The 16,072-nt window shown below is 38.8% G+C and overlaps 2 protein-coding genes across 3 annotated transcripts; one reads left to right on the forward strand and one right to left on the reverse strand.

Annotated features, from left to right (window-relative positions):
- The first annotated feature begins 626 nt into the window (after positions 1-626).
- On the forward strand, positions 627-10,274 carry axdnd1 (axonemal dynein light chain domain containing 1). Of its 2 annotated transcripts, none has more exons than XM_047587553.1 (26): positions 627-830; positions 1,114-1,271; positions 1,654-1,757; positions 2,087-2,180; positions 2,314-2,399; positions 2,505-2,561; positions 2,745-2,853; positions 3,201-3,322; positions 3,541-3,681; positions 3,781-3,885; positions 4,020-4,140; positions 4,382-4,483; positions 4,586-4,752; positions 4,837-4,906; positions 5,428-5,662; positions 5,785-6,001; positions 6,358-6,451; positions 6,539-6,729; positions 7,120-7,210; positions 7,319-7,456; positions 7,648-7,737; positions 8,119-8,151; positions 8,364-8,465; positions 8,558-8,649; positions 9,647-9,786; positions 9,894-10,274. In XM_047587553.1, exons 1-26 carry the CDS (start codon positions 761-763, stop codon positions 10,001-10,003), a joined length of 3,039 nt encoding a protein of 1,012 aa, XP_047443509.1. In that variant the 5' UTR covers positions 627-760; the 3' UTR covers positions 10,004-10,274. The 2 variants fall into 2 exon arrangements, with proteins under 2 accessions (XP_047443509.1, XP_047443510.1); XM_047587554.1 differs by having other exon boundaries at positions 1,120-1,271.
- An 836-nt stretch (positions 10,275-11,110) lies between these two features.
- nphs2 (NPHS2 stomatin family member, podocin) lies at positions 11,111-14,390 on the reverse strand. Its single transcript, XM_047587506.1, has 7 exons — positions 14,014-14,390; positions 13,738-13,841; positions 13,073-13,145; positions 12,082-12,164; positions 11,743-12,002; positions 11,499-11,577; positions 11,111-11,347 (listed from the first exon to the last, which is right to left on the reverse strand). Exons 1-7 carry the CDS (start codon positions 14,300-14,302, stop codon positions 11,129-11,131), a joined length of 1,107 nt encoding a protein of 368 aa, XP_047443462.1. The 5' UTR covers positions 14,303-14,390; the 3' UTR covers positions 11,111-11,128.
- Between the last annotated feature and the right edge of the window lie 1,682 nt (positions 14,391-16,072).

The raw sequence follows: 16,072 nt of genomic DNA on the forward strand, positions 1-16,072 counted from the left end.
TAATAATAATAGATATAATAAGAAATATTATATCTGTTTTATTTCATACTCAGGTGAGTATGTATCAGGTGATACATAAAACAAAAAATAAATATCATACTCAATAGCTAGCAAAAACAAACAAACATAAATAAAAAAGTGAATAAACAAAAACAAAGCCTAATGTCTCATATCCTTCAAGTGAATTACTGCAGTTTTAAATTTATTGACATAAATAATAAGACAAAAAAAATAATTGTAATGAACGCATTTTATGTTTTTTCATCGTCAAATTAAATCGATTTTATTTTTTTTAAATATATTATTTAAATTATGAAATGATTAAACTTTTTTTTTTTTTTAAAATGATATTTAAAAAAATTAAACTAATACTGTCACTGGGGAAAAACTGGTTTCCATTTGTTTTCACTGTAAGACGTGGGTAGATCTAATGTAATTAAAAGATACACTCTTCTTCTGTACTGTTGGAGCTGCAATAAATGTGGTATTATTTCAAAATTACAAAGTGTTTCTGTCTACATTGCTCCTAAACTAAAATTAAGGTTAAATTACTAAACAAAAGTCTCCATTTATCTCGTAAAAAAATTGAGCGTCTGTGGACAGCCACGCGTTTCCATGGCAACGCAACCAGGAAGTTGAACTTCAGCGACTGGCGAGACGTTTTGACAGCTAAAATGAGCTTCTCGTCCAAATGACTTTATCAGACTTGACGGTTTTCCGCTTCAGGACTTTAGTGTAACGTCCTCGCCGTGAGTCCAGGATGTCTGCGTCCTTTAGAGCCAGTTCAGCGCCGAGTGTATCGAGGCCGGAGATGGTGCAGGACGGCAGAGGTGACGTGAGGAAGCCAGTTTAGCATAGCGGTGCTAATAAGGCTAAAGATAAACAAAATAAGCTAACCTCTCAAAGATAAATACATGTCGCCATTTACTTTTAAAATAACCAGTTGTTCAATCCCTACTTGTTTTTCTTGCTTTTTACTTGGTAGAAATATTACTAATAAATATAGCTGTGTTCCTAAAGTTGTGATAAACCATATAAAAAGTGTTGCATTATCTCAGACATTGTTCATTATGCAAGAAAAAATATTTTTTATTTATTTATTTTTTTTTACAGTGGCAGAAATTCCTATTCCAGTTCCAATGGAGAGCAGGAAGACACCCCCTCCCCCTGTCAAACACCAGATGATCCCAGAAGAACTTCTAGTTAGCCTCACCTCCACCGTCTCCAACAAGAGCACACTGGGGCAGAATGCACACAATCGGCACTGTGAGGTACCTTCACCCCCATCTACATGACAGGACTTCATATTGTTTGACATGTACCTTTAATTTTCTTTAAGGTGACTTACATTTTCCCCATATGCACACATCAGGAGACATTTTGCGTTCAGTGGCTTTCTGTGGATTCAATTTACCACCAATCCATTATACTGGGGTTACTGAAATAATTCTACATAAAACTACACAACTTCATTGACAGATATGTGTCACATGGGATTAATTTGCAATAATAATCCGAATTATTCTAAAATCTCACCTGGGTATAGCATCACACTGATTCATTTTGAAAAACAGAGCACAAGCGTTGATCATTTTTGCTTTTTCTGCATGGCTGTTGTGATCAGTTTCTTAAGTTTACTTTGTATACAAACAGAGTTGTGGAATCAGACGACCAGATGCAGTCTGGCATCATCCACTTGGACGCAAGAAATACAAGTACTTTCTGGAGCAGCCAACGTCTCTGACTGGAGCTGGGAGGTGAGTGAGTCATAAAGTATGTTATTGCAACTGGGAAGTCTCTATGAATGTGCGGCTTGGACGGGACAGTGGTGTTTAGCTGGTGTTTGCAAGCATAAGTATATTTTATTTCTTACCTAGACTTATTTATAACTCACTTGGAGCCAAAGTAATGATTTGAACAAGTCTTAATGTTTTAAACGTGTTTTAAAAATCTATTCCTTAAGTCTGATAATAAATTTATAATCATGGTGACAGAATTTGTCTTTCTGTAGTTAGCTGATGAACTAAGAAGAATAATGAACATCTTTTTTTTTTTTTTTAATTATTTATGGATTGTGTCAATGCAGGGATATTTCATTCCTTTGTGATGCTATGCTAACTCAGAAGAAGACAACGCCCCTTCCACCACTTACTGAAAAGAATGACATCAGCGACGCAGAGGTGACGTCCCCCAGCTGACTTTCTGGTCTTGTAACTCTGTGCACAAAAATGCGCCTGTTATCAATGTTTTTTTTTGGACTTTACATGTTTACAGGTACCTGGTGTGAGGCAATAATCAGTCTCTGTCTTTCAGAATTTGAGCATCTCAGAAAAGTTGATCCCAGATGAATATCACATCGTGAAAAACAAAGGAATACAAAGCCTTGAGTTCTATGAAGAGTGAGCCCACCTCATTATATTCAGTTGATTCTATACATTGTGGTAACGCCTGTCAAAGTGGAGCTTAGTTTTTCTGCCACCTCTCCTGTTGTTTCTCGTCCTCAGTGCGTTCACGGTGCAGCTGAAGGATGATGAACAGAAGCTACGGGTCCTCCCTTCACTGTGAGTCCAAGGATAGGAATTAATCTAATTGACAGTGCATCCTTAGTTGACTGGTCTTCCGTGGGAGATTTTGTTGACTGAATCAATAATATTAGCTCCAGATTCTTAATTAGATGGGCAAAGCATCAGTGAGATAAGATTTGAATGCCAGCAATAGAGACATGTGTATTCTTCTGTGTCCAGGAGGCCCAGTGGCCGGATGGAAGTGGTCCAGCTGATGAGGATGATGGATGACATGCTAGAGAAAGCTGGAGTGGATCAGCAGAAAGAGGAACTTACTGATCTCTCCCAAGTAGGCAGACAGTCAAAGACACACTACATCAGGATGTTCACATTCAATGGCACAAATGTTAAATTAAAAAAATTAAATCCGGGTATCCCTCCCACCTCCAAAGACACGCTTGTTAGGTTACTTGGTGATTCTAAATTGAACCTAGGTGTGAATGTGTTAAACCTGTGTGTTTCGAAATAACTGCACATGTAATTCATGATGAAGAAGCTTTTATTTGCTCTGACAGGTACAGCAGGTTTTCCTCAGATCTTCATCATGCTTTTTGTGAATACCCATAAAAAAATGCTATCCACAGAGAGTGGTCACCGTAGTATCAAACTGAATGAAACTGACTTGTTCAACTGCAGCTGGAGGGTCTGCTTGAGCTGGTGAAGGTTGAGCAGAACATCTACAACATCGTTTTCCATGAGCTGATCAGGCAGGTCAGCGTGGGCTGTGCTGAGAGAGGTGAACTGCTTGCCAAGCTCAGGTTAGAAGCCAACTCATTCAAATATGACCCACATGAGTTTCATGACCTTTACAAGGCTCATATCCAGATGACTGACAAATGTCTGATACTACTAATATAAAATTGATTCCGGAAATTTGCAAGTTAATTCTGAAATGTATTTTGGCAGATAGCTCGGGGGAGCTTGGACATATTTGACTTGAAGGGGTATTTATTTCAGCAGCTTATGTGTTATCCAGACAGCGCTACCAGTCCCTGCTGGATCGAATCCCACGGCGCCTCAAGGCGTTACACACTGAGACAGTGGCGCAGCGGGCTCTGGATCGCCGCCTCACAGAGGAGATCCATCGCATCAAGTCATCCATCCAGCAGCTTAGCACGTACGTAGGTCAGAGTGACATGCTGATGGACCGAAAATTGTTTAAAGAGAAAGTAATGTGAGTGAATCTGAAACATGTTTGCGTGTGTTCTCTTCACAGGGAACTGTCCAAAATCAGGAACCATGATGCGTTTGTTTCCCAGCAGGCAGAGTGCGCTCACCGGCAGCTGACCGAGGCCCTTAAGCAGACTCACACCAACTCAGAGTCAGTCCGACCAGCTGTTCATTCAGTCATTACGCTGATACATTACAGAGTTTATGAGAATTCCCTGAATTCCCTTTTTTCAAGATATCCCTAGTAGAAAAAACTCATTGAGCTTTGATATGTGCCCTTATCAGTGTGGTCCAGGGTTACCATGAGCTCTATGAGCTGCAGAGGACTCGCCTTGAGGCTCAGATTCTCCAGATGACTGAGGACAGAGACTGCTGGAGCCAGCTCACCTTCCGCCTTGCCCTAAAGGTGTGTGAGAACTTGAAGCCGTTGTTACGCTGAATAAACAATAGCGCTGTATTCTTAGTTGGGGAATCAAGGAAAACTCAAACTGAATAAAAAATGAACAAGAAAGTAGTTAATAATATAGATTAAAATTAAATTATTCCCTTATTAATCCCTCATGGTAAAATTCCATAGATTGTAACTGTATAAACTTTTATCCTTTTTAGACTGTATGGAGGTTCAACATATTTCAATATATTTACAGGTGATCAGTGTGAAGAACCTGCAGCTGGTTCGTCAGCTCCATATCAGTGAGCAAAGCTGGTTTAAGACAGCAGAACACTGCCTGCTGTTCCTCACCACAAAGGTAAAAAAGCTGCTCGTCTTCCTTAACACTTTAACACTTTCTTTAACACCACAGAAGCAAATCAGTCGTTGGTTCAGTTGGACAGTGAGTCTTCTTTTGTAGGATACAGAAGACCTTAACGTCATAATGGATCTTTCTGACTACTGGAAAGAGGAGTTCAGTACTTTCATGTCCCAGCTGAGGGAGACTGAGCATGCTCAGTGCAAACAAATCAGTGCCATTAAGCATGGGATCTCCAAATGGCTTTTGTTCTGCGCTGCACAGGAGAAGTAAGGGAAGCTAACGGACTGATAGCACTGTTTCATGTCGGTTAAAGAACATTTTCTGTTGATGAATGATGATGTTTCTTCAAGGTGTCCCGATCCAAAATACGACACAGCAACAGCGCAAGAGATTCATGCCGATTTGAGACAGTGGACAAAAGTAAGACAGTGTATTTATTTGTGTTTGTTGTTTGTGTTTTCCTTACTGCGCTCATGTTATCTAATGTATCATCCATCTGAAGTCTTCATATTACACTAATTCCATCTTCTAATTTCATCTTCATCGTGTATTATGAGATGCGTCTCATCTCTCTGTTTTGATCTTATCACGTCTTCACCTTTATCTATCTCATCTCTCATAATTACCATCACATGTCTAGTTCGATCTGTGTCATCTGTGCCGCGCTGTCATCTGTCTGCCGTGGATCCACTCTGTCATCTCTCTGAAAATCTCAGTTTTTTTTTTTTTTGTTGTTTTTTTTAACCGCAAACAAATTAAATACGGAAAGTGTTCTGCTCAGGTTTCAGATGGCACTCAGATAATAAGTGCTTTCACTGTATGTCTCATAAGATAAGCTACAATTTTGGCAAACTTAATTTTTCAGAGGGTATGATTAGATTCAGACCACAGGTTTTCATTCCATCGCCCTGAAGTTTTTCCTCTGTGTTCTGTTTCTGCAGGTGTTGGCACTGCTCTGTGAAAACTACCAAGGTGAAAAACAGCTTTGCTGCCAACAGACTCTGGAAAAACTTGGCAACATCCAGCAACGATGGCTGGATATGAGCCTTCAGCTGTTCAGGAGACACCCCTCTCCTACCGATGAACCGCCTGGAGGCCAGCGGGCCCTAAGAGAGCTGGAAAAGATCCTGTCCGAGCTCCTTGTGCAGCTGGACACAAGAGTCAGTGGAGAGAGTGGTGAGAGCTGATACGCCACAAACTCACACACACTAACTGTAGTCACTGAATCTCCATGGTCATTGCCTTTAAAATAAGGATGAACTAAATTACAGACATTGATTCCACTCCTTCTGTTTCAGGGATACACAGACAGATGGTGTCACTGCTCGGGCTGATGGAGTCCTGGTTGTCCAAAATTGGTGCAACAATTACACAACCAGAAATTACACCTGACACTGATTGGCTGAAGCTGGAGAAAGCACTGCTTGACTCGCAGAGTTTGGCTGAAGACATTTTAGAGCACGTCTCTATCGCACATCCGGAGAAAAAAAACGACAAAAGCAAGCCTGACATATAGTATGTAGTTTAAATTTAAAAGCTAATCTTTCTATTAGTGGATTTAATGAATGAGAAATGCCCCATTTATCTACACTTTGTAATAAATTTGGTGCAAAATGTGAGTGTACATTTGGTATAATCAGACAATAGAGAAATCCTTTTAAAGTCTTTCTACGTTCTGTAAGTTTTGGAAAATCCCGAAACATTTAAGTCTATGTTTTATCAACTAAATATAATATTTCTTTTTCCAATTAGCAGATAACAAAGAGATAAAACTTAACGCTGAAATTGCATCATTAGCGACATGTAACTAATATATTCCAGTTGTGTTTTTTCTCTGTGAAAATGTTCTGTTTCGTGTGTTTGTTCAACAGCACGGAGATAGAAAACGTGTTTGACAAACTGAAGGACTGCGTAACGAGTCTTTCCAAATTCACTGAGGGTGAGAACCAGAGACTTTGTCAGGAAGTAAGTTCTGAACACCTTCATTATTACTGTCAAGGGAGGCTAACGCATTTTGTTTTTGTTGAGTTTTAGAGTTTCCTTTCCTTCCAGGCCCGTTCTGTCCACATGGCTCAGACTCGCTGGATGCTGGATCTGTTGCTCCTCATGTTGCCCGACAATGGCAAGGATCAGAACCACAAAATGGAACACCGTTTCATTACAGAGATCTCTTTACAAACCCTGGACGAGGACGCCAATGTGCTGGCTGAGAAACTGGACTGCTTTTCCAGCTACATTACCAGGTACGAGGCAGCGATACATACTGACACTGATGTTTTTAAAACTCGTCTAAAAACCCATTTTTATTCCTTGGCTTTCAATCCAGCATGAGAGTCTGTCCTTCTTTGGGCCTCATAGTGATTTTTTATCATTGTTTTCTGTTGTTTTATTGCTTTTTAATAGTTTGCTTTATGTCTTATGCTCTTATTTTTCCCATGTACAACACTTTGTCTCGGCTGTAGCTGTATAAATAAAGTTGAGTCGAGTTATAACAATAATGTGTAGTAAAATAAGTCTAATTTTGTGAACGCTGCCCTGAATAGATCCTATTCTAGTGGCTTTTTTGTGTGTGTTCTGGTTCACTGTCATGTCTTACTGTGATTCTCAATCATAAAATGTCTGGTTTGACTTAGGTCCTGCAGCTTGATTCTGGAGAAGCAGATTCCTGTGAATCCACAAGGCGCAGAGGGTGAAAATGAGATGAATGAGTGCAGGAAGCTGCAGGTAAATAATTATTGGACATCGGTTTTAACTAAAAAGAAGCAACTGGCAGTAAACGACCTGTGTTGTGGAAGTGTTTTTAAATTACAAACTTTTTCTCTCTTTTCTCAGAGTGAGTGCGTTGAATGGGTGGAGACCTCGTTAATACTTTTAACAAAAGTTCCTGGCAGTGCTGCTGAAATGCCCGTCCAGCAGCTCACCTCCGGCAGCGATGTCCCAGACAGTCCAGCAGACACCATGGAGACTCCAGTGAGGATTCATTTCAAACACACGCACATTTATTATTATTTCAGATGGTCAAATTCGACAGGAGAGAGATAAAGAGACAGAAACTCAGTGCAAATTTTGAGATAAAGCATTGTTTAGATTTCTCAGGATCAAAAGTAGATGTGTGTCTGATTTTTAATAATGGCTGTTTGTCTGTGTGTGTGCGTTTACAGGTGACTGATAACACTGTAGCAGGACCTACAACAGATGATGCCAAGCAGGTGAAAGAGATCATAGATGAGGTGAAGCAGGAATCAGGAGAGGTTAGTTCGTCACCACAGCAGATTATCTCATGAGAAAGGTTGATAAGACATTATCTTTACTGGACAAACTGTAAACAAAGAGTATATAGACATTCAAATTATAATTTAACTGTTTCTAGCCAGTGAAAAATCGAAAGAAGTGGGAGGTAATTACTGGTAAAGCACTGGTAAAGATGCCATGTCCCTTAACTAGAGGATGAAGTTTAGCAAAATAATCTAGATTGTTAGATTAATTTTCACATCAGGCATTTTCCTTTGTTCTTGCATAAGAATAGGTATTATTATTTGCTGCTATATTAATGTGTAATATTTTTAATCAATTTTAACCAGTAAATTCTTGACAATTATGCTGATGACGAGTTAACACTTATTTCTTTGCAGAGCACTGCTGAAAGTGATGAAACACAACAAGAGGTTTGTCAAGTATTAATATAGTGTCTGTGAAGTGTGCATCTATATTAACATCACAGTTCTGGGCCTGTCTGGAATAAATTAAACATTTTGTGATTAAAGTCAGATTGGAATTAAATACACTCTTGTAGAATGATTTTCATAAAAGGAGCACAGGTTTCCTTTCACCTCCACTCTATTAACTGAAGCTGAGCAGTGCTGTTGTTGTCCTGCAGGGGGAGCCAGCAGTTTGTGAGAGTCCTGTGCTGCAGCTGATAAACTATGATGGACATATCACACAGAGGAAGCTGGGAGAGAGCATTGTCCACGTCAGCGGGGTCAGGCTGCTCAGTTACACACTTTCCGGTATCTTTGTCAATCCTGTATTGTAATTTGTGTCCCTTTAACCATCTCTGTGTCCATCTATCAGACCGATGAGCTGGTTGTGTCTCCAGCGACGGAAGAATCTCAGAAAGCTTTTAATGATCTGACTACAATAGGATTACTGCAGCAAGAACTGCAGTAAGTTATTATTATTATTATCATTATTATTATTATTAGTTTATTGAATTGGGGCAATGCACATTAATCAAGAGTGATCCATTAGTCATCAGTGTAAATGCTAAATTTCAGCCATAGTCCGAAGGCAGGTACACAACAGAGACACAGACGATTTTAAAACAAACAGACAATATTATGACAAAACTTTTGACCCACAATTATAATAGAAAAACATTAATGGACCAAGAACCCAGAGAGTATGCATCAAAATAACAAAACTGCAATTTCAGATGTGTGGTGGTAACTTGATCCAGGAATGTGTTCCTCTTACAAATAAGAGCATTTGGGAGAATTTAGCATTTACATTACAGTCACATCTAGTCGTCCTTCAATGTTCTTTCTCTGGATGAATTCATTCAGTAGTGGGGGAGGCAAGAGCATTTATAACTCTGAAAATGAGACAGGCGTCCATAAAGATTTGGTAGATGTCTACAGGTCGAGAATATTATAGTTTTTTAGGATGTTACAATAATGAAAGTGAAGAGGTTTCCTGTCTAAAGATTTAACTGCCTTCTTAAAGAGAAACTTGGTAGGTTTCACTGTACTTTCTTTTGCATGTGTCCAGTCATTTACTTTAGCTCTTTTGGAGGAAAGAAATAGTCTTACCTGATAAAAGTTTGATAGATTGAATCTAATTTAAAGTTCACCTTGGTATTATTCCGTCGAACAATAACAGCTGTTTTGTAATATTGCCTCAATACCTTCTTTCCCCTTTCATATATACAGTAAATTAAAATCCAAGTACGTTTTAAGCTGTCATCTACTGACTCATTTTAACAATTTAATAATTAAGACAAGCTGAATAAGCAAAAATATACTTTTACATTTTGCAGATTAAAGTGTATTGTATTTGTTAAAACCACATCAGAATGGTGGAATAATTATTTGGAAATCATGTTTGCTCAAAAGTTAAACTTGTGCATGAGCAAAGCCAAATTTCTCATGTGTCGTCCTGCAGTGATTCTGAGGTACGAGTGACGATTGCTGAGCAGCGAGCATTAAAAGCCGAGGAAGACCTGCAGGCAGCGCTGGAGAAGATCCGTGAGCTGGAGAGACAACTGCAGGGACCATCCAGTTTGGAGCCTAAAAGTGATGAAGGTACAGACCAAGCGACTAACTGTGCTAAACATTAACTCCTGCAAAAGGTCAGCAACATTATAGAGCATTATGGAAGTGGCAGATGTTTTTCTCTGGTTGTGTTTCAGAGTTAGAGAAAACGCCAACGCTTTCCCCACCACCAATGACACAGACAGCTGCACCAAAGAAAAACACAGCTCAAACCAAACCAACAAGCAGAAAGACCAAGAAACGGTGATCAGACATGTGATCACGACAACCCTGCAGCTCTGTGTGTATGTTTGACACCATCCGGTTATCTTGAAAAACATTAATGTCAATTTACTATCTCCCAGGTCTCTGAAGTATTACACAAAAGAGCAATGTCATCCAAGTATTAAATATTTACACTATCCTTATTGACGTGATGTTGTGATATTTATCATGGCTTGCTGTGGTTTTATTCATGTAAATGCAAACTGGTTTTTGCTTCATTCTAACAATTAAAGTGTCTGCACACATTTAAGGAAGTGAAACTTTTCTGGATCTTTATTTGTGGATCAAATCGTTGAAAGATTTTGTTGTATTTAATGATCCGACTTTAAACTTTAATTGTGCATTAGACCTTAGAGATTGATTATTTGACCTACTGGGACTAAGCTGTGCTGAATGTTTCAAGGGTGCACTCTTTTAAATACATGTAAAATGCCACTTTAACCTCCCGAGACCTTTATTTGGATTGCATTTTTTAATTTCTTTGTATTTGGTATCAGTAGGACCTAAGATGTACAAAATCTAAGTATCATCTTTGAACAGGAAGTCCTCATATGTGGACACTGGTATTATTTCATTATTTATATTATAAAGAAGTCACCAATGTGTGACAGAATATTAAACTGTTTATATTAATACCTGAACATGGCTGAGCAAAGACAGAACAATTAAGTCCCAACGTCCTCAAACGAGTACTTGCTAATTAGCAATAAATTTAAAATTGTGAGTCACATCAAACTAGAAACATAAGCATAAATGAATAAGTTTTAACCTTTGCTACCACTAGATGGCAGACTAAATTGTCCACTAATGAGGACAATGGGTTTAAATGAAGCAAAATAAGCTGCAATAAAACCTAAAACTTCATGTCCCCATATGAAGACTCGTATGAGACGTAGGGTCTCACGAGGTTAAATCACAACTTTTAATTTACCAGCTCAGATTTTGTTGAAATATACTTTTAAAATTCACCTAGATTTGTTGCCTCTAACAAGATGATAATCTCTAGCCCACATAATATATATATATATATATATATATATATATATATATATATATATATATATATATATATATATATATTTAAAATAATAATGATTATTAACATGTGTCACATCATTGTTGAGTCCGTCTCTCGGTCCTCCGCTGTCATCTCTCCCTCTACTTCCGCAGCAGAAGGAGGAGGAGGAGGAGGTGGAAGGGCTGAAAGGTCAGAGTTTACGTTGAGGAGATCTGGGGGGAGAGGCAGGACCAAGGCAGGGTGGAGGAGGCGGAGGGAGGCTCTGAACCCATCCCAGGCGGCCACACTCTCACTCTCTGCAGCTTTTACCTGGAGATGAGGAAAACATCAGTTGACAGCAGTGAAGAAACTTGAGACGGAAACAGTTTGTTAGTGTTACAAACCACACAAACTATATTCCGCCGACATGTGTAAAATGTGAATCGAGGGTCGTTAAATTATTAAACTGTTCGTTACTCACTCTGGCCTGCTCTTGTCTCTTGGCCTCGGCCTCAGCAGACAGACTCTGTTGTAAGTCGGTAGAAAAACTGAGCTCATCTCTGACGGAAAATCAAACACAAGCGACCACCCGGCCCGATCAGCAGCTAGACCACAGTGCACAACAAATCACTTCACGCCTGTTTTCTGTTTACCAGGAAAAATCACAAAGGAAATCTTGCATGTTTTTATTCTCAAAAGTCTGTTTTATCATAACGTGGTCTTACATGTCAGCTCTCTCCACCCTGATGCCCCAGCGACAAGCCACGGAGTCGGCGGCCGTTTGGATCTGCTCCCCGATCCTCCGCCGGTGCAGCACGACGTAGCTGAATGTGTGCCGAGCGAGAACGTCTCTGACCGCCGCCTGCACCAGACTCTGCAGCAGCGTGGTCACACTGGACAGAGCGGCACTGCACACGGCCACGTTCTCTATCTGGTAATAGCACACCGCACTCAGCTCTGGCCTCACCAGGTCCTTCGTCACCACCTTCACGAGAACCACATGGCTACGTGAGATATTTTATTTCATGTGTGAATATTTCTATAACTGATGCATTGTTCTGTACCATGTGAGGAGGAACCTTTAACATTTTCAGTCTGATGTCGACTTTGTGACACACATCAAGAAGCGGGAGGTAGAAAATGAGGCCTGGAGAGTGAAGGAGAGGAGATATTAGATAATACTTTGTCTATTTAATATTAAGGATATCAGATATTTCTCACCAGTATCATTGGTTTAATCTACTTTACACTTGTTTATTTATAACAAATGGTTCCTCTAATACCTTTCTTAGTATAGGTAATAAAAACCTGCCGATCCAGTGTTGAACCTTTACTGTAATCAAACTAAACAACTGCACTTTAAGACAATGAAAAGCTGCTCATCTGTGATTGGAGCTCAATTAAAAGGCCACACTTGAGATTATTTTTTTCTGTTTTAATATTTAGGTCCATTTTCTTCTTATTAAAATATAAATATTGTCTTTAACAGCTCATTCACTGTAACAATTGTTGCTCTAACTGAAACATCATTTGTTCTCAGGGAACAATTTACCTGCATCTCTAAACGCAACATCTTTTCTGACATTATTTAAAAAACTATTGAAAAATTAAATCACCTGTTAACGTCTACATATTGCATTTAATATTGTTTTGTATATAATGAAATTTTGTACTTCAATTTTTTTCTTCCTGATTTTTCTGATGTTCTTCCATTCATTTTAATTTCCTCTAAATTTGTACCTTATTATTTTTTGTTTCTCCTTTTTCTTTCTTTTTCTTTTCATCTCATTTGTAGTTTAATTTTACTTTACATTTGTGGATACATTTTGCTTTATATAAGGGAGACATTTCATGAGCCTTTCTTGACTTCCATCTCTCCTGCACATCAATTAACCATTTTTATACAATTTTAATGTTTTCTGTCTTCAATGTGCAAATAAACTAATTTATGCAGAGGGTTTGCTATCACAAATCTCAATGTCTGTTGTGCAAAAAATATACGTCCCCAGGAATAGGAATGATCTTGATTAGTGATGATTAACAAAGTGTGCCAACCTGGTCCTCTGGGTTTTCCACGCAGTAGGTGACCTAGTCTGAAGATCACAGCTCTCTCGTGCTCCCTCACAACCTGTAAATCAAAATGACAACCGACCATCGAATACTCTTCAAACAAGCACTGATGACTGAGGCACAAGAATGTCAGCTTGTAATACTTTTTGAAGGCATCGACACATTTATGCTCATTTGTTGACTCAGTTATAAAAATATTTTTTAGAGGAACTTGAATAATTAAAACGCCTCCACAACAGTTCCACGACTTCCTCCATTCCCGTTCCTATTTCCTATTGAAGACTAGGGGTTGGTATTGGCAAGGACTTCACGATACGATATGTATCACGATACTAGAGTTACGATACGATACATTATAGGAATATTATGATATTGCAATATTCTACGTAGTTCATTGACAAATTTTAAGAGCAGCTTAAAATACATGTTGTATATATGTACATGAGATGACAGTGATAATTCATTGCACAAATTGAGTCAAAAAACATTATTAATTGAAATGATCCATTTCCAGATTGAGATCGAAGAAAAGGTATCACAATATATTTTCATATCAATATTTTTTCCCCTATTGAAGACATTGCGCTCTTATTGTGAAATATAGCATTGTGTAGTGTTTGATTCTGTTGTGTCTGAGTTGCGGTTCATACTTGGAAGCAGAACCAGATGGAAAAAGGGAGGAAGAGGAGAACCAAAGTCAAGGCAAAGACCATCAGCAGCCACTCAAACACTCCCAGGTTCTTGCGCTTCAGACCTGCAGAAACCCACAGAGTTTAATGTGAAGAACTTCAACACAGACTGAAAACTAGAAGAACTTAAATTAACATGCGTTCTCAAGCCATCACAAAACTTACAGCTGTGACAAACTATTAACACATACGTCAACATAAAAATAACAAAAACTCTACACAGCTTTTTCGACTCACCGTCCTCCTGTTCTGCCGCCTCCAGGAGCCCCATGTTCTCCTCCTTGGCCTCGTCATCTCTCACACTGTCTATGTCCACCACTGTGGATTTCAGCTTCTCCTTCACCTCCTTCGTGTCTGGTTTCTCCTTCTGCAGCTTGTCTTTTCTCAGTGCCGACGCCTCATGGAGACGACCTGCCATGTTGGGAGTCCTTCTCGGAGGTGCTAGGGCTCCTCGCTCCCTCTCCGTTCTGGGCATGGTTGTGGATCTTGGCGGGTGATAGGGTCGAACACGGGAAGACTTCTCCATATGGGCTGCACGTAGTAGATATTTATGTTTTGGGAGAAAGCAGATAAGAAGAAGAAATGCTTGAACTTACATCAGGGAGCTATTTCCTTTGGAGTCATTGACGTCTCCTTACTGCGCGTCGATTGTGGGAGTAGAGCAGCAGTGGGAGTGTCACCTACCACCCTGTCTGTTCAATTAAAAGGATTTCTTGTCAGCATAGTGTGTAATTATTGCGATTATAGTCAATTAAGTGCCTTAGAAATAACCAAATTAAAAGAAAAAATATGATAAAAACACCAACAGTTATGATAACAGGCAGTTCTCATGGAAAATTCATCTCTTGATCAGATTTTAAAACTTATTTGACGTGACATAAACCATTTGCTAGGTGACTTCATTTCTACAACCTTCTGTTTAATTTATTTGCCTCATTCTCACCCTTGAGCTCTAAGACGTCTAATAAAATAGAGCAGCATCAATTATTTGGGTCCATTACTTGCCCCACTTCTGTAAATCCTCATATTATTCTCTCACATAAGTTGGCTTCCACTACTGAAAGGTAATTCATGGCATTAAATCATGCCTAGAGTGAGCCAATTTTGCACATAAAATATGTACACAAACTCCTTTGGGTCAATTTGTTTGGTTTGTGTCCCATCCAGAGATGCCTGTAGTCCAGCTTCACTGTTCGGACTGATTGTGTCACTGGAGCTCTGGGAGTCACTCAGGAATTTGCTCACTCAGGCCTTGAAGAGCTGATGCAGTGTTTTGCCTCTGTTTTTACAGGAAAAGACACACAGCATCGTCTTTAATTAAACTGAATATTTACTCTGTAGCCCATCTGAAGCTCTGGGAAACACAACACGAGAGAATACGGTGGACAGACATAGACTGCTGATCATTCCTGATCATTTCAACTTTTTAGTTGCTGTGCAGCAAACAGTTTAAATTTACATGTATTTAAATGGGGATGTTGACTAATCTGTAAAAAATGCAATAGAATTGCATGAATATGCATAAATTATTGATATTACATTCCTATATTAGACTCTTGCTAACACTACTCTTTTGATCGGAATACCAAAAAGACTAAATGGTTCTCCAGCCTGAACCCTGAGCCTTGTAAATCAATTGCTTTTACCCTTACTACTTTAAACAGTTTGCTCCATCTTTTGGTCTAATATTAACCCTCCTATTACTTTCAAATGTACTAACACCTTTTAATCCTTGGGGTCAATTTGACCCCAGCAATTTAAACCTCCAAAAAATGATTACAATTAAAAAATGTTCTGAAATGCATGTGTCAGGCACTTCATGTTTGTTTGTTGACTACCTAAAGAGTTCTTTAAATAAAGCCAACCCCCCACCCCACCTATATACCCAGAATATCAGTTACAGGACTATGAAGAAATACGATCACCATAAAAAATCTCATTGACAACTATTATCCAGAATAATAACATATATTATGTCAGGGCAAACTGTCCTTGTCAATGTCCCTATTAAATTATGGAAAGTCATTAAATATTAATATAAATAATAAAAAATATTAAACCGTGAATGACCCCAAAGATAATAGGAGCATTATGGTGACATAAACAACATCAACTGGGCATAATACGGCCCCATTAGGCCTATATGCACTGGCTTCACCAGATTTCTCTTTTAAATGCATAATCATATTTATATTATTTATCATTTGAGGGTTTAAATAATTAGTATTTTAATTATTTCATTTAATAGTTGTGTGTATGGAAATTTGAGGAGCTCTCGGGGGCCCCCTGGTGGCAG

Source organism: Mugil cephalus, chromosome 6, assembly GCF_022458985.1.
Source record: "Mugil cephalus isolate CIBA_MC_2020 chromosome 6, CIBA_Mcephalus_1.1, whole genome shotgun sequence".
Classification (NCBI taxonomy): domain Eukaryota; kingdom Metazoa; phylum Chordata; class Actinopteri; order Mugiliformes; family Mugilidae; genus Mugil; species Mugil cephalus.

Coding starts and splice junctions, on each gene's coding strand:
- axdnd1 (XM_047587553.1), top strand. CDS start 761: ATGTCTGCGTCCTTTAGAGCCAGTTCAGCGCCGAGTGTATCGAGGCCG. Junction 1,758..2,086: donor TCTCTGACTGGAGCTGGGAG/GTGAGTGAGTCA, acceptor GTGTCAATGCAG/GGATATTTCATTCCTTTGTG. Junction 2,400..2,504: donor AGCCTTGAGTTCTATGAAGA/GTGAGCCCACCT, acceptor TCTCGTCCTCAG/TGCGTTCACGGTGCAGCTGA.
- nphs2 (XM_047587506.1), bottom strand. CDS start 14,302: ATGGAGAAGTCTTCCCGTGTTCGACCCTATCACCCGCCAAGATCCACA. Junction 13,146..13,737: donor CCATCTGGTTCTGCTTCCAA/GTATGAACCGCA, acceptor TTTGATTTACAG/GTTGTGAGGGAGCACGAGAG. Junction 12,003..12,081: donor TAAAGGTTCCTCCTCACATG/GTACAGAACAAT, acceptor GTTCTCGTGAAG/GTGGTGACGAAGGACCTGGT.